This window comes from Salmo salar, chromosome ssa15, assembly GCF_905237065.1.
Source record: "Salmo salar chromosome ssa15, Ssal_v3.1, whole genome shotgun sequence".
NCBI lineage: Eukaryota > Metazoa > Chordata > Actinopteri > Salmoniformes > Salmonidae > Salmo > Salmo salar.
In genome coordinates, this window is record NC_059456.1 from 34,685,139 (window position 1) to 34,703,588 (window position 18,450).

At 42.4% G+C, this 18,450-nt stretch overlaps 1 protein-coding gene across 2 annotated transcripts in view; it reads right to left on the reverse strand.

The window, feature by feature from the left end:
* Nucleotides 1-18,450, reverse strand: part of nt5d1 (5-nucleotidase domain-containing protein 1) — a 79,576-nt gene that overhangs the window by 39,002 nt on the left and 22,124 nt on the right. For both annotated transcript variants that reach the window (XM_014144209.2, NM_001173760.1), the window contains 1 exon segment: nt 660-834. In XM_014144209.2, coding sequence (XP_013999684.1) covers nt 660-834 — 175 coding nt within the window.

The following is an 18,450-nucleotide window of genomic DNA, read 5'->3' on the forward strand; positions in this document are numbered from 1 at the left end:
AGTAATGTAGTAAATTCACTGGAAGTTTGCGGTGGGTATGCTAGTTCTGAACATCACATGCTAATGTAAAAAGCTGTTTTTTATATAAATATGAACTTGATTGAACAAAACATGCATGTATTGTATAACATAATGTCCTAGGAGTGTCATCTGATGAAGATCATCAAAGGTTAGTGCTGCATTTAGCTGTGGTTTTGGTTTTTGTGACATATATGCTTGCTTTGAAAATGGCTGTGTGATTATTTTTGGCAGGGTACTCTCCTGACATTATCTAATGTTTTGCTTTCGCTGTAAAGCCTTTTTGAAATCAGACAATGTGGTTAGATTAACGAGAGTCTTGTCTTTAAAATGGTGTAAAATAGTCATATGTTTGAGAAATTGAAGTTATAGCATTTTTAAGGTATTTTGTATTTCGCACCACGCTCTACCATTGGATATTGGTGAGGTGTTCCGCTAGCGGAACGTCTGTCCCTAAAAGGTTATAGCCCTGCATTAGGGGCTCATCATAAAACCATAAAATAAATGGTGACTTTAGCCCGACTGGTTCTGCTCTCCCATCTCACATACTGGGGCTAAACCAATATGGTTACTGCCTGGCCCCTATCAGGTGTGTTTTATGGTTTGCGTCACAAATAACATATAGTGCACTAGTAACTCACCCCAGGATTTGGTCACAGATGAGCCTGCAGTAGTCGCTGTGGGAGCTGGTGATGAGCAGGAGGACCTTCCCTGCACTCTTCATGCTCCTCAGCCAGGTCTTGACGGACTCAGAGCAGGGCTGCAGGTAACGACCAGGGTCCCTCTTCACACTGGGAAAGTACCACCCAGCATCCTCTGAGGGGCAGACAAACAAAACACCCATTACTAAATATAGAGACCCATGACTTGCATATGAGATGTAGAATAAAGTAGAAAGAGGAGAGGAAGGGAAGCGCTACTGAGGTACACAATAGTACATTTTGGTAGACAGAAGGTGCTCTTTGGTAAAAGGGGTGAATTGGTCATCAAAAAGAGAGGACCAAGGCACTCTTCATATAATTCATTAAAATGCTTTTATTTGTATGTGCTACGTGTCCCAGACCTGCTGTTTTCAACTCTCTAGAGACAGCAGGAGCGGTAGAGATACTCTCAATGATCGGCTATGAAAAGCCAACTGACAGTTACTCTTGAGGTGCTGACTTGTTGCACCCTCGACAACTGTGATTATTATTATTTGACCATGCCGGTCATTTATGAACATTTGAACATCTTGGCCATGTTCTGTTATAATCTCCACCCGGCACAGGCAGAAGAGGACTGGCCACCCCTCATAGCCTGGTTCTTCTCTACGTTTCTTCCTAGGTTTTGGCCTTTCTAGGGAGTTTTTCCTAGCCACCGTGCTTCTACACCTGCATTGCTTGCTGTTTGGGGTTTTAGGCTGGGTTTCTGTACAGCACTTTGAGATATCAGCTGATGTAAGAAGGGCTATATAAATACATTTGATGTTCAATAGAAACAAGGTTTTAAAAAAATCCGACGCGTTTCGGCTGCATGGCCTTCGTCAGGGAGTACAAAGAAATAATACAATGTCCTCTTTAGAACAGCTTTTCCAATTAGCCCTAATTTGAAGAGGGAGTGGTTACAAAATTGATTGGACACACCTAGTAAGCAATACTATACACATTAAAAAGTGTAACACTGTAGCTGTGCCATCACAAAAGAAAATACAACTCCAAGCTAGAAGCACCAGAACACCCAGAAAGGTAGTTCCAACCCCAAAACATGACTGGGAAAAGTGTCAAGAACAAGAAAGTAATATATTCCATAGTACACAACAAAACATGAACAACAGTCTAAACATAGCTGAGGGCAATTGAGCAAAATGACCACTAGATGACAGCAATTGGACCTATCACATCCCTACAGGAATGGTGAGAAATCCATATCTTCGTTTAAACCAGGGTATTTAGTGGCCTGTAGTTTGTAAATCCAAAAACGTTCCCTTTGGTTTAACTGTTTAAGACGGTCCCCTTTTCTAATAGAGGCCGGTATATGATCAATACCCATAGCTTGTAGGGAGGCAGGGTTGCCATGGTGTAAGGACTTGTAGTGCCTTGCCATGGGGTAGTCTTCATTGCATACCCGTATGGCGTACTTGTGTTCCGCTAAGCGGTCTTGAAGGCGTCTCTTTGTCCGTCCAATGTAGAACACCTTGCAATGTGGACATTCCAATCTATAGATGATATGAGTGGTTTTGCAGTTAATGAAATGCTTGACGTAATACTCCATTTTGGAAGCTGTGTCAACCAAATAATTTTTCTGTGCAATATTTCTGCAGTGGTTGCACTGGTTACATTTAAAAGAGCCCTTGGATTTGTGGTCAAGCCAAGTTTTTTGAGAGTCACCCGGAAGATAACTGTGGACTAATTTGTAATTTAGGGTAGGACATCTCTTAAAACTTATGACTGGTGGCTCAGGAAAGACTTGGCGTAGTAGAGTATGACTTTGGATGATTCCCCAATTATTTTTAATGATTATTTTAATGTTCTCTGCTTCAGTGCTGTATTTTGTAACAAAATACACGCTCTCTGATGTATCATGAGGCACTCCCCTTCGCAACAAGTTCTCGCTGTCAAGTAATCCAGCCCTTATACCTGCATCTTTCAGGACCAGAACGCTGTAGCCCCGATTCAAGAAGAGATTCTCCAATTCAGCAGGTTTGACACTGTAGTCCGTTTCCTGATCGCAAATTCTGCGGACTCTTTGGAATTGGCCATATGGAATATTCTCTTTTAGCCTTTTGGGGTGAAAGCTGTCTGCCCTCAGAATGGTATTCCCATCTGTAGGCTTGCTAAAGATTGATGTGTGCAAACAACCTGTCATTTTTCCTAACGTCGAGGTCCAAAAAATGAATGTTATCCTTGCTGTACTCCATAGTTAGTTTGATGTTAGGGTTAATGCTGTTAAGGTATTGGTGGAAGGAAATAGATGTAGGATCTTCATTTGATCATGCTATTGCATGACATTTCCTGCACAGCAGGAAATGCAAACGTGTAGCCTATTCAAAAAAAGGCTACCACTTTAAAATGTCAGACTTGATTTGCCCTAACTAAAAATGTGTCAATTAATTAATTATAGTCCACAGAATAACTAACATTTCCTTTTGCTAATGGATTATTTTCCTCCTGTGAGAAACTGCTCAAATTAAGATCCTAGCTACACCTGTATATACACAAAAGTATGTGGACACCCCATCAAATCTGTGGATTAGGCTATTTCAGCCCCAGCCGTTGCTGACAGGTGTATAAAATCAAGCAAACAGCCACGTAATCTCTATAGACAAACATTGGCAGTAGAATGGCCTTAATGAAGAGCTCAGTGACTTTCAAAGTGGCACAGTCATAGGATGACAGTCAGTTCATCAAATTTCTGCCCTCCTAGGAGGTCCCCCGGTCAATTTTAAATACTTTTATTGTGAAGTGGAAAGATCAAGGCGCAACAATGGCTCAGCTGCAAAGTGATAGGCCACACAAGCTCACAGAATGGGACCGCCGAGCGCTGAAGCATGTAAAAACCATCTGTCCTCGATTGCAACACTCACTACCGAGTTCCAAACTGCTTCTGGAAGCAACGTCAGCACAAGAACTGTTCGTTGGGAGCTTCATGAAATAGGTTTCCATGGCTGAGCAGCCACACACAAGCCTAAGATCTCCATGCGCAATGCCAAGCATCGGCTGGAGTGGTGTAATTTTAAATGTAACCTTTATTTAAATAGGCAAATCTAGTTAAACTAGGTAAAGCTCGAACAAACTCCATACTAAATGCCCATGATTTTGGAATGAGATGTTCGACGAGCAGTTGTCCACATACTTCTGGTCATGTAGTGTACTTTATTTTCCATTTGCAAAACATAAGTATGTCTTCTGCCCAACACAAACACAAATCATCCCTGGATGGAGAACAAAGCAATTTCGTTACAAGAATTCCATGACGACCACACTCCTCTCTCTTTCCAAAAAGCTGTTCCTGTCAAAGAAGTATAGCCTTGCCCTATACACGAAGAGTTGTCATGGATTTGAGAGACAATCATGGGACACAGAACATCTATTTTCTCATTAACAACGTGTGAGTAAGTCAGTAAGCTAAGCCAAGGATGATCTTGTGGTCGTTCTATTTTCCATGTACAGTTGGAGCATTACAAATGTCATCTGGCAGACAGCCCTAACCAAGTGGATGAATACTATTGAATATGGCTGTGTGCCATCCTGGCAGGCCAGGTCAGAAGACAGGCACAACTCCCCTTCTAAACCAGTGGACTGTCTGTTTGAAGTTAGAAGGCTCTCAACCAGTATATGGTTTTCATTAGAGGATAATGAGCCCCAGACACAATCAAACGGCACCCTATTCCCTATATAGTGTACCTTTTAAATATCAGAACCCTTTGGGCCTTAGTCAAAAGTAGTGCACTACAAAGGGAATAGGGTGGCATTTGGGATGCATCCTCAGTCTGACCAGAATGATGAGATGGTGCCCTGTGACACTGACTGGACTGAAGGACAAGACTGACTTATGTAGAATTAACCACAGAGTGGACAACTCACTCCCTGAGCTATATCACAGGAAACAGCAGGAGGTTAGGGGGATGTATGGGTCACGTCCCACCCCCACTCAGACAGCAGTACGGGCAGCCTGTTCTTCAAAGACCCACTGGCTGCTCCAAGGCACCTCCAGCCAGGCTAAATTTGTTACAATGCTCTGATCTCCGTTAGAAAAACAGGCAGTCAAAACATCCCACTTAACACGCTGTACTGAAAACAGCCTGCTAAAATGCAGCATCAAAAGCAATCTGAATACGTTATAATGGGAGGGAGTCATTTGAAGCGGCAACACATGCTTTTCTACTACTTTTAAGAAAAATGTGAAGTGGAAACCAGGGAAAATATTGCATAGTACCATATATTCACTGGAATGCAATTGATAAAATTAACATTAACACATTTGCAAGCATATTAAAAACAGGACTTAGTAGAGTTGTATTTGCACCGGAGCAAAAGAACGTGACCAATATGGGAAAAAAAGCAGTGCCACTTCTGACGAGTAAGAGAAAAGAAGGCATAGGGAAACATCCCGGGTGCAAATGAGTGGCGTGTATTCATCAGGCCAGGTGTTTATCCTGGCACAGAGAGAGGGGAGGAGAGGAGCTCTCAGGGAGGGAGCATCACAGTGCACACACTACAGACAGCAGGGAGAGGAGAGGACACTCACCCTTCTATTCTACTTTTCCACTCCCTCTCTCAAGGCAACAGCCCTGGGTCCTCACCTCAACAAAGGTAATAAGCTACAGACAACAGAAGTTGCATGGGTAAATGATAAATAGCAAGCTAGCTGCATAGCATGGGAGTAGGGTAAAGTTGCCCCTGGACATTTCCCCCACTAATGGTTGAGGTTAGGATTGGGGGAGGGGATGCTGATCCTAGATCTGTCCCTAGGCAGTTCACAAGCTCCAGACACCAGAGGCCCATGTGCAAATGATAAATAGCTATATAACGTGCAGTGTATGCAATGGGAATGTCTTCTGTAGCTAGCAAAGGGCTAAACACAAACATTGACTCACATCTACGTAGCCTACTATGTAGGAGTTGCAAGTGTTTCCATATACAGCAAGTGTTTCCATATGCAACATGTATATAAGGGTGACATGCTAAAGGACATCTGTTACAGCTCCATCATACTGTAAAGAAAATAAACCTTATTTCAACCGCCAATCTCTTAAGGACCCTCTACTTTCACAAACTAAAAAGGACTTTGTATAAAAGATTTGAGCATACTGCCATCATGTGGTACAAAAGCAACATTGCATTTACCAAGAACAACCCTATTCATACGCCTCAGCCGAAGAGAGGGGAGACTGATACCAGATGAGATACTCTTGAATGTTTCAGCAATGACAAGCCATAAATTGCAAAGAAAATAATCTATTTAGTAAAGCCAAAGTAATTTTTGTTATTTTTATTTGAAATACAGATTTGTACTGGAAGCTTTATTCATCATGTTATCCATCATGCGAACATTCTTAAACAGATTGAACGAGATCTTAACCACCTTCAAATTCATAACATATTGTATGACTTGGAATTCGGGATCAGTTTTGGCTCATAAGTGCTACTTTCAAAACTAGCATCACTTTAACAGCAGAGGTCAGCATTGGACGACAAACAAACTGATAGAGAAAAGCACCCATCAGTCTCACAACCAACTCCCCAGTGTGACATGATAATGTGTCCTAATGAAAGGTTACATAACCTAAACATTAGGCAAAAAGTGATTAACTTTATGTTTCTCTCTTAAATATCAGTAGTTTTAGGAAATAAACAAACATCTGGCTGTGATCTCCAGCCCTGCCGTCTCCTCCACTGTTATTCTCACACTTCATTTTATCTCCAGGTAAACAGAACAGCCTGGCCAGAGTGACAGAGTGGCCTGCCTGACAACCTATGGGTGGACCGAGGGCCAAGGACCCTGATGTCACCCTGCTACAGTAAGACACCCAGGCTGCATCCTAAATGAGACCATATTACCTATGTAGTGCACTACTTTTGACCAGGGCCCACAGGGATCTCAGTGTTTCCCCTACATTAATAATGGTCACTAAACCCAACACCACTAATAGAAGAATAAGGGAGGGCACGCATGTCATGAAAGGAAGATGTGTATTTCACAAATAAAGCAGATTGCATACAAAATCAAACTAGTGAAAAAAATCTAACCAAAGACTCAATGTTCCTGAGTGGCCAAATTACAGTTTTTGAGGTAAATGCTTGGAAAGACCTGAAAATGGTTGTCTCGCAATGATCAACAACCAATTTGACAGAGCTTGAAGAGTTTTGAAAATAATAAAGGGCAAATGTTTCACAATCCAGGTGTGCAAAGCTCTTAGAGACTTACCTAGAATGACTCACAGCTGTAATAGCTGCCAAAGGTAATTCTGACATGTATTGACTCAGGGGGTTGAATACTTATCTAATCAAGATGTTTTTTGTTTTGTTTTTTTACATACATTTTTCTTCCACTTTGACAGAGTATTTTGTGTAGATTGTTTACAAAAACAAATTAAATACATTTTAATCCCACTTTGTAACAACAAAATGTGGAAGAAGTCAAGGGGTATGAATACTTTCTGAAGGCACTGTATATATCATGAGGGAAACTAGGCGTTCAAAGTAGTAAACATTTCCTATTCACCAAACATTTTCTCCAACCAACAAGGGATCACAGGGATCTGCTTTTATTTTTTAGGGAAGTTAGATGTCAGAGTAGGGGAGAGGAGCACTGCTTCTCTGGAACAGGCTACACTTCGTCAGGTTCACCATGAGCCCGGCTTTGTGCAACCCACAGAACACAGCTCTCAGGTCTTACAGGTGTTGCTCTGAGCGGGAGAACACTGCATGTCGTCAATGTATACAAAGCAACACTTCCCCTTCACATCTTCAAGGGCTATTTCGATGAGCATTTGGAACGATGCTCCAGCATTTTTCAAACAAAAGGGAAGAATGAAAAACTAAAATAAGCCCACCGGAGTAACAAATGCCGTATTCTGGATGCTGTCAGGGTCCATGCCCACCTACTCGAGGTTCAAAATTCTGAATACTGTAAGGACTCCAATATTTCCTGAATTTGAGGCGTGGAGAAGGCGTCAAGAGGGGTCTTCACATTGATGCCTCTACAATTGACACGGGGCCTTGTTCCTTCATCCTTTTTCTTCACAAGCACTAGAGGTGAGGCCGAGAGGGATGTTGATCGTCTGATATTGTCGTCGCTCAAAATGTCCTTGACGTGTCTGTCGATAAATTCTTGCTTCTGTAAAGACACTCGGTAGGCCTTCTTATTTATTGGGACCTCATCAGTTGTTATGTTGCAGTGAGAAACAACAGTAGTGCGTCCAACAGAATTGGTGCAAACAGTGGGCCACTCATGCAAAAGACTGTCAAGCTGCGGGGTGGTGTCCATCCCACTAACTAGCTGCTGTATTAGGGCTTCAGATTCCTCACAGGTTGACGTGGAGACATTGGCCTCCTTCTCTCGATCTCTGGAGAACCTTAGCTACGCTACCCAGTGGCATTGGGATGGCTAGATACTGAACATATAAATCGTCTGTGGGTTGCCGGCTGGTGACCCCTGCTGGTAAAAAGGGAAGTAGGAAAGTCCTGGGACTACTGGTAGACCATAACATGAATTCATGAGGTCAAGACTGAGGCCAGTCATGGACAGAAAACCTAGCCCAACAATAACAGGAAAGGCCAGGTGATCATCCCTCATGACATACAGTTGAAGTTTACATACACTTAGGTTGGAGTCATTAAAACTAGTTTTTCAACCACTCTACAAATTTATTGTTAAACTATAGTTTTGGTATGTCGGTTAGCACATCTACTTTGTGCATGACACAAGTAATTTTTCCAAAAATTGTTTACAGACAGATTATTTCACTTATAATTCACTGTATCACAATTCCAGTGAGTCAGAAGTTTACATACACGAAGTTGACTGTGCCTTTAAACGCTTGGAAAATTCCAGAAAATTATGTCATGGCTTTAGAAGCTTTTGATAGGCTAATTGACATTATTTGAGTCAATTGGAGGTGTACCTGTGGATGTATTTCAAAGCCTACCTTCAAACTCAGTGCCTCTTTGCTTGACATCATGGGAAAAACAAAAATATTCAGCCAAGACCTCAGAAAAACAATTGTAGACCTCCACAAGTCTGGTTCATCCTTGGGAGCAATTTCCAAACGCCTGAAGGTACCACGTTCATCTGTACAAACAATAGTATGCAATTATGAACACCATGGGACCACGCAGCCGTCATACCGCTCAGGAAGGAGACACGTTCTGTCTCCTAGAGATGAACGTACTTTGGTGCGAAAAGTGCAACTCAATCCCAGAACAGAAAAGGACCTTGTAAAGATGCTGGAGGTAACAGGTACAAAAGTATCTATATCCACAGTAAAACGAGTCCTATATCGACATAACCTGAAAGGCCGCTCAGCAAGGAAGAAGCCACTGCTCCAAAACCGCCATAAAAAAGCCAGACTACCGTTTGCCACTGCACATGGGGACAAAGATCGTACTTTTTGGAGAAATGTCCTCTGGTCTGATGAAACAAAAATAGAACTGTTTGGCCATAATGACCATTGTTATGTTTGGAGGAAAAAGGTGGAGGCTTGCAAGAAAAAGAACACCATCCCAACCGTGAAGCACTGGGGTGGCAGCATCATGTTGTGGGGGTGCTTTGCTGCAGGAGGGACTGGTGCACTTCACAAAATAGATGACATCATGAGGATGGAACATTATGTGGATATATTGAAGCAACATCTTAAGACATCATTCAGGATGTTAAAGCTTGGTCGCAAATGGGTCTTCCAAATAGACAATGACCCCAAGCATACTTCCAAAGTTGTGGAAAAATGGCTTAAGGACAACAAAGTCAAGGTATTGGAGTGGCCATCACAAAGCCCTGACCTCAATTCTACAGAAGATTTGTGGGCAGAACTGAAAAAGCATGTGCGAGCAAGGAGGCCTACAAACCTGACTCAGTTACACCAGCTCTGTCAGGAGGAATGGGCCAAAATTCACCCAACTTATTGTGGGAAGCGTTTGACCCAAGTTAAACAATTTAAAGGCAATGCTACCAATTACTAATTGAGTGTATGTAAACTTCTGACCCACTGGGAATGTGATGAAAGAAATAAAAGCTGAAATAAATCATTCTCTCTACTATTATTCAGACATTTCACATTCTTAAAACAAAGCGGTGATCCTAACTGACCTAAGACAGGGAACATTTACTAGGATTAAATGTCAGGAATTGTGAAAAACTGAGCTTAAAATGTATTTGGCTAAGGTGTATGTAAACTTCTGACTTCAACTGTAGACACATGGCTTGGTTGGCATGGCCATTCGCTAAGACAAAAGAACAGTCAAGGCATGGTTTCAACTCCTCTTTGGGCCCTCACCCACCAGCCCAATGATTCCTGTACAAGGGTGTATGTGCATCCAGTATCAAGAGCACGGCATGAAATGATCTCAACAGTAACAGCAGCATGATTGGATTGGAGAGTGCAGTCCCTTCATTGGCAGGCTGAAAGATGCTAATATTCCCTGGAGGCTTCCTTCCTCCAAAAGGAGGGAAAGAGGGAGGTTTGGAGTTCTTCTGCTGCTCACTGTCTTATTGACTTGGGACCAATTTGTATTGGAGGCCTGCAAGTCCCTTCCTATGAGAGTTCCCACTCTGACCAGCTCATCCGCTGAATGTACCATTCCCCTCAGATGGCATGCCAGCCTTGGGTTGCAATTTCACTAACTTCTAACCCTATATACACTGAGTGTACAAACCATTAAGGACACCTGCTCTTTCCATGACATAGACTTACCAGGTGAATACAGGTGAAAGCTATGATCCGTCATTGATGTCACTTGTTAAATCCCCTTCAAATCAGTGTAGATGAAGGGAAGGAGAAAGGCTAAAGAAGTATTTTTAAGCCTTAATACATGTTAGGCATGGATTGTGTATGTGTGCAATTCAGAGGGTGAATGGGCAAGACAAAAAATGTAAGTGCCTTCGAACAGGGTATGGTAGTAGATGCCAAGTGTCAAGAACTGCAATAATGATGGGTTTTTCATGCTCAACAGTTTCCTGTGTGTATCAAGAATGGTCCACCACCCAAAGGACACCCAGCCAACTTGACACAACTGTGGGAAGCATTGGAGTTAACATGGGCCAACATTCCTGTGGAAAGCTGTCGACACCTTGTAGAGTCCATGCAGTGACGAATTGAGGCTGTTCTGGGGGCAAATGGGGTGGGGGGGGGGGGGGTGCGCAACTCAATATTAGGAAGGTGTTCTTAAAATGTTTTGTACACTCATTCTATATACCACTATCCCTGGCAGGCTGGAAATCCTTCTCTCAAAACCCCCTGTAGTTCTTCTGCACTAAAATCTCTGATAACCAAAAACGTCTCTGCTGCTGCTACTACCAATTCAATCTGCTGAGATTTCCTTTCCATCTGTGGGTTTCAAATGAATGATCCTTGCAATATGCGGCAAGAAGCCAACCTTACTAAAGCAAACAGTTGGGGTCACTCTGTACTGGCCTACTACTCACAGGGATCCTCTTAGACTTCTTCACTCTTTGTCCACCATACTCTACTTTCCTCACTGCCTCAGCATATGACCTTTCTGCCCTGCTCTCACCCTGGAAACTTCAACCTGTATCACTCGCATAGGACATTTCTTATCCCCAGCAACAATGCCAACCTCCACAATTAAAACACTGAAACTACACACTTTTTTTCTCCCATGCCCTCCTGCACACTTTTCACACCTTGGAATCTCCCTCCTACATACTGCTGCAACATGACCAAACTACTTGGCACCTGAAACACCGTAATGGGTTCGGAACAAAAGCTCTCAGCGGATAATTAACTAGCATGACTTTATTCTGCAAACATGCTGCACCAAAACTCAAAAGAACAGACAGGGTCTCCTCAGTCTCGCACTCAACACCGGGTCTGCGTTGCATCAAACGGCATGCATCACAGACACCGGGGATCCCCAACTTCAGTTTATCCATCTTAACACTCAACCCAGTTATCACTCTTTCAGTGGCGCTCTGCTCCGGAGAGCAAAGCCACTTTCGCCCGAGTCTGCAAAACGCGCAGCGCCCTCTCCCTCTGAGCAGCAAACACACACAAAAAAAAATCAACACAAGTCCCCCTCTGGATATTTGGATAGAATTGACAGAACCCAACTCCTTCTTCACCCAGCCTGATACCACAAGGCATGGTTCCACTTTCTCCATGAATCGTACTCACACTGGGCCAGTGTCATCGCGAGCATTTTCCTGTTCATTGGGGTGAGGCTTGGAAAGCCTTCATATCACCTGACGACACAGGTTCTTTCTCCTCACTTTTATCAGGATGAATTTGAAGTTCACCATCTGTCGACTACTCAAGGCCTTCAGGGCCGTAATGTGCATTTTTCTCTCCTGTATTTGACCCCAACAAGAAAGTACTCAGCTTGTATTTTGCAGTCGGTTCGGGTTTGCACCTCGCGCCCTTCTTTCTGCCTCGCTTCTTCTCACAATCCGCCCTTTTCCTCGCCCGGTCCTCCGACATGATGACTCGATATTGAGCCGCCCAGTGCTGCCATGCTCCCTCAAGGTTCATCAGCCATTCCCTTCTAAAAACCACATCGGCCAATATATCCTAACACACCACTTCCTATATCACCGTAAACCTGGAAGTGACAATGGGTGTGTAGGGAGTGACCAGGGGCGGAGCGCACAACCTATACACATATCAAGAAACTGTGGAACCGTGTGAGTTACACATTTAGCAGCAGTGGTGCACAGAAAAGAGGACACTTTGAACTATCTGTGTGTGTGGCATACATATGTGTGTCTGTATGTGTGCGTGTGTACGTGGCTTTAAAGTGAATATGTGGGGGGCTACTACAGCTCCTACACGTTGGCACAGTAACAGGAGGGGGCAGGGCCTGACTGGAGCACTGCCCAGCATTTGTGGTGAGACGAGCACCACGTCCGACAGGCCAACTCTCTCCTCACATCAAAGAGTGGTGACAGGATGCACAAATCAACTGAGTGAAAATTAGGGCAGAGCACAGCACAAGTTCACAAACAGCTGCATCATAAGTGAAGGGAAAGGAGCTTGAGTCAAACAAACATTTTCCTTATCTACAAAATCAACAGGGAGGGAAGATATAGGTTATGGAAATGAAAATAAATGTAGTCCTAATTGAAGTTGATAGATAACAACTACATGGCCAAGTATAAATAAATGATATTGAGCGCATCTATTTAGAGGAAAGCTATAATCTAGGAAAACATGTTGTTTTCTTTTCTCTGAAGATACAAAACAGAGTAACCTTACATAGCATGGGGATATTTTTGCCTGCACCTGCATGAACCCTGGGAAAATATTTGCACAGCCACCAGCAGCCGAGCATGGGCCATTTTTAGACGAATGACCACAAATTGCTGCATCGGATCACCTTTGACACATTTTTCTATATTTTTGAGGTCAGCGAAAAGACAAGGGGCATCTTAATTTGTGACCCATGGAAACAATAATGGCATGGTTCAACAAAGCCAACGCCACAGACTCTTACGTTATCTGTTTGTCCTACTGAATGGACACAAACATTTTGTAAGATGGTTCAACACATATTTGCGTCTTCAGGATTGGGTGCAGTCTATCATCAGCAGAGTATCCTTTAGTGTCTGGGTTAAGAAAGATGCTGCGAAACGGTCCTTTACATGCGATTAAGACCCCAAGAGAGCATGGGAAAACTGAAGACCTCGGGCGGATGTCTGCCACCTGTTACCACTGGCATCTTGATGGCTACAGAGATAAAATCCCCAGCAAACGGTCTCGCTGGGGATGAAAAACTATTTTCAAAAGGACACTCACCGGCTCACCAAGTCTCTCCTGATGATATATTGACATGTTTCAAAAAAAGAAAGAGACAAAGACAGTGATACACAAAGAACAATGGATGGCAATTCAGATGAATGGGATGGTGGTTTTGGGACACCAACGTGCAGTTAACTCTGGGGACACTGACGCCAGTTACATAGTCACTCTCCCCTAAAGGGAAAAGTGTGGAAATTGAAATCTGTCATTATATAAAACCAAAGTTATATTTAGCATGGACATCTTAGGAAAATAAAAGTTGGGTGGAATTGTATTTCAGGATCTGATCTTCAGTCAAGTAAAGCCTCATCTTAAATTCCCCATCATCAGGGTGAAAAATCTCCATTACTGTGTCATTACATAGCCCAATATTGCAAAAGATAACCCTAATTGTCTAATTTTAGGCTATTGAGTGGGAATACAGGGGGAACGGGAAAAAAACGGACTGAGACAGAAAGTGAAAAATCCGAGCAAGCAGCAAGTCTAGCCCGGTTCTGTTTTAACGATAGGGGATTATTACACTTATGGAGATGAATGATCCCCTCCTGTCTAAAGGTACAATCTCCATAAACAATGCATTCAGATCTGCCGCTGGGCACGTTATAGCCCCAAAACAGACAGTTATTTATAGCTACAGTAGTGCTAGACACTATAAGTGGGATTTATGAGATTCATCTTCATTTCATCACCTGATTTATGGCAACATCAAGGTGCTACAGTACAGTACAACACAACAGTGGAAGGGTTGGTAACATTCACATTGAATACTTCTGAATGATGCTTCAAAGGGTTAAGATACACCTGAAGATGTGAGATTCAACATTAGGTTACATATTTTCAATAGACAGTTTGAAAACTGTGCTCTAGTGTTTTGTATTCTAATGGGAAACTGACCATTGTACGCATATATGTAGACCTAGAGGGCAACCAACTCACATGTCTTTCAAATCTAAGCATAGTTCTGAACACACCCACATTTGCCACTACTGGGGGAGGTCTATTCAAATCTCACAATGAAGCTAAGAACCCCAACCACAGTTCGAGACACGAAACTCTGCAGTGAAAATATTAACACGTTAAACACAACTAATTTCTGCCATCAATCTTTCACCCCACTCCAAATGTCATAAATATTACACAACAGTAACGCATACTTCATTATCAGTTTTAATGTGGTTCAGAGACGCGATATCTGCTCATAAACTACAGGGAGAGACGATTGTTTTTCTAATTAAGGAATAGTATAAAATGTTGACCAAAAGAAGTCAAATCTAATATATGCCATTTAGCAGACGCTTTTATCCAAAGCGACTCTATATTAGTGTGGTAAAATACATGTAGTTTATGCCAATAGGCTCTCATTCTATGAGTGGGGGTCACTAGTTGAATAGTGTGTTTGACTATCTGGTGTTTTCTGTGGCTGACATATCTCACTTTGACATTTCACACCCCTAAAAAGGCCACATAATGGTTGCATGTCAGTGAAACATTGAGTCTTGATGACTAAAATACACTTTCTGATCAAAGAAACGTGGCGTCCCTCACACCCTCTGCAAACAAACCTTCCAACATTTTGTGTGTGTGTGTGTTATATATATATATATATATATATATATATATATATAAATAAAAGTATGTGGACAGCCATTCAAATTAAGGGATTCGGCTATTTCAGCCACACCCGTTGCTGACAGTAGGGCTGGGTTATATGGCCAAAATCTCATATCCTGATATAGGTAATGTCATATCCCGATAACGATGCAGATGACGATATAGCACGTTCTCTGTAAATTCAATTTATAAATAGTTTATATACAGTTGAAGTCAGAGGTTTACATACACCTTAGCCAAACACATTTAAACACAGTTTTTCACAGTTCCTGAAATTTAATCCTAGTAAAAATTCCCTGTCTTAGGTCAGTTGGGATCACCACTTTATTTTAAGAATGTGAAATGTCAGAACAATTGAAGAGAGAATGATTTATTTCAGCTTTCATCACATTCCCAGTGGGTCAGAAGTTTACATTACACTCAATTAGAATTTGGTAGCATTGCCTTTAAATTGTTTAACTTGGGTCAAACATTTTGGGTAGCCTTCCACAAGCTTCCCACAATAAGTTGGGTGAATTTTGGCCCATTCCTCCTGACAGAGCTGGTGTAACTGAGTCAGGTTTGTAGGCCTCCTTGCTCGCCACAAATCTTCTATAGGATTGAGGTCAGGGCTTTGTGATGGCCACTCCAATACCTTGACGTCCTTAAGCCATTTTGCCACAAATTTGGAAGTATGCTTGGGGTCATTGTCCATTTGGAAGACCCATTTGCGACCAAGCTTTAACTTCCTGACTGATGTCTTAAGATGTTGCTTCAATATATCTACATAATGTTCCATCCTCATGAAGCCATCTATTTTGTGAAGTGCACCAGTCCCTCCTGCAGGAAAGCACCCCCACAACATGATGCTGCCACCCCCGTGTTTCATGGTTGGGATGGTGTACTTCGACTTGCAAGCCTCCACCTTTTCCCTCCAAACATAACGATGGTCATTATGGCCAAACAGTTCTATTTTGTTTCATCAGACCAGACGACATTTCTCAAAAAATTACGTTCTTTGTCCGCATGTGCAGTTGCAAACCATAGATTGGCTTTATTATGGAGATTTTAGAGCAGTGGCTTCTTCCTTGCTGAGCGGCCTCTCAGGTTATGTCGATATAGGACTCGTTTTACTGTGGATATACTTTTGTACCTGTTTCCTCCAGCATCTTCACAAGGTCCTTTGCAGTTGTTCTGGGATTGATTTGCACTTTTCGCACCAAAGTACGTTAATCTCTAGGAGACAGAACGCGTCTCCTTCCTGAGCAGAATGACAGCTGCGTGGTCCCATGGTGTTTATACTTGCGTACGATTGTTTGTACAGATGAATGGGGTATTTTCAGGCGTTTGGAAATTTCTCCCAAGGATGAACCAGATTTGTGGAGATCTACATTTTTTTCTGAGGTTTTGACTAATTTATTTTGATTTTCCCATGATGTCAAGCAAAGAGGCACTGAGTTTGAAGGTAGGCCTTGAAATACATCCACAGGTACACCTCCAATTGATTCAAATAATGTAAATTAGCCTATCAGAATCTTCTAAAGCCATGACATCGTTTTCTGGAATTTTCCAAGCGTTTAAAGGCACAGTCAACTTAGTGTATGTAAACTTCTGACCCACTGGAATTGTGATACAGTGAATTATAAGTGAAATAATCTGTCTGTAAACAGTTGTTGGAATTATTACTTGTGTCACGCACAAAGTAGATGTCCTAACCGACTTGCCAAAACTATAGTTTGTTTACAAGAAATTTGTGGAGTGGTTGAAAAACTAGTTTTAATGACTCCAACCTAAGTGTATGTAAACTTCCGACTTCAACTGTAAAATGACCACATGTAAAGGCCTATTTCTTATAACATTTTGAATTATATTCAACAAATAAAAAGGTACTTACTCATATTTATTTAGAACCTGTGAAAAATGTTCAATTAAGCATGTAACAAAATATAAAATATGAATGTATAAAATATAAAAAGGGAAATAGAAAACACTTCAACTATAGTTGCAAACAAAATAAATATAGGTCTAAAATATATACATATTTTTGGAGGCTTGTCTGTTTTGCATGTTGTTTTGGCATTAATACGTGTTACATATCAATTTGCATTTGGTATCTTGGGTCGAGTGTTAGCACCAACTCACAAAATCCCTGTTTCTCGACCGTGTAAATTGGGGCCATGTCTTTGCAGATGTAAGTTGTAACGGCAGCTGTTATCTCCTTCCATCTTCGTGATTCTTTGCCATATGGTATGCCGCCGGCAAAAGCCTCTTGCAACATCTGACTCGGGGGTTTGTTTTGAGCACAACTGTACTTTTTGGGGTCTCATTCGTAGACTCTCTCCGTACTGTTTCACATGATTCTTGCGTAGGTGGTACAATAGGTTAGTGGTGTTTGAGTCTGTTGTCGGGACCGACTGCAGCATATTTGCAGTGGACGGTTTTCTGGTCCGTGTCAGACTTTTCAAACCCAAACCACGTCCATGCAACCGAAGTTGCCCCTCTTTTAGGTACGAGCTCCGTGTCTCCGTCACGTTCACTCTCTTCCATGTTTGTTTGCATTGGAAATGTCCTTTCACACGGCACGTGTGGAAGAATGCAAAGCGTCGTCCAATTGACAAAAAATATTGCTGTAAAGAGTGTGATTTGCGACACAACGAAATAGACGATAGAGCACAAAATGAAACGATAGAAAAACGTCTATCGTCACACAATATATATCGCCGCCAACGGATTCTGGATCGGTGGAAACGCGTTCTTTGGAGTGATGACGCTTCACCATCAATCACGCTTCACCATCTGACAGTCCAACGGACGAATCTGGGATTGGTGGATGCCAGGAGAAAGCTACCTGCCTCAGTGCATAGTGCCAACTGTAAAGTTTGGTGGAGGAGGAATAATGGTCTGGGGCTGTTTTTCATGATTCGGACTAGGCCCCTTAGTTCCAGTGAAGGGAAATCTTAACTCTACAGCATACAAGGCTAGAGCTGCTGCTTCCAAGGAGCGTGAGACTAATCTGGACGCTTATAAGAAATCCCGCTATGCACTCAGACGAAACATCAAACAAGCAAAGCGTCAATACAAGATTAAGATTGAATCCTACTACACTGGCTCTGACACTTGTCGGATGTGGCAGGGCTTGAAAACTATTACGGACTACAAAGGGAAACCCAGACACGAGCTGCCCAGTGACGTTAGCCTACCAGATGAGCTAAATGCCTTTCATGCTCGCTTCGAGGCAAGCAAAAATGAAGCATGCACGAGAGCACCAGCTGTTCTGGATGACTGTGTGATAATGCTCTCGGTAGCCGATGTGAACAAAACCTTTAAACAGGTCAACATTCACAAAGCTGCGGGGCCAGACGAATTACCAGGATGTGTACTCAAAGCATGCG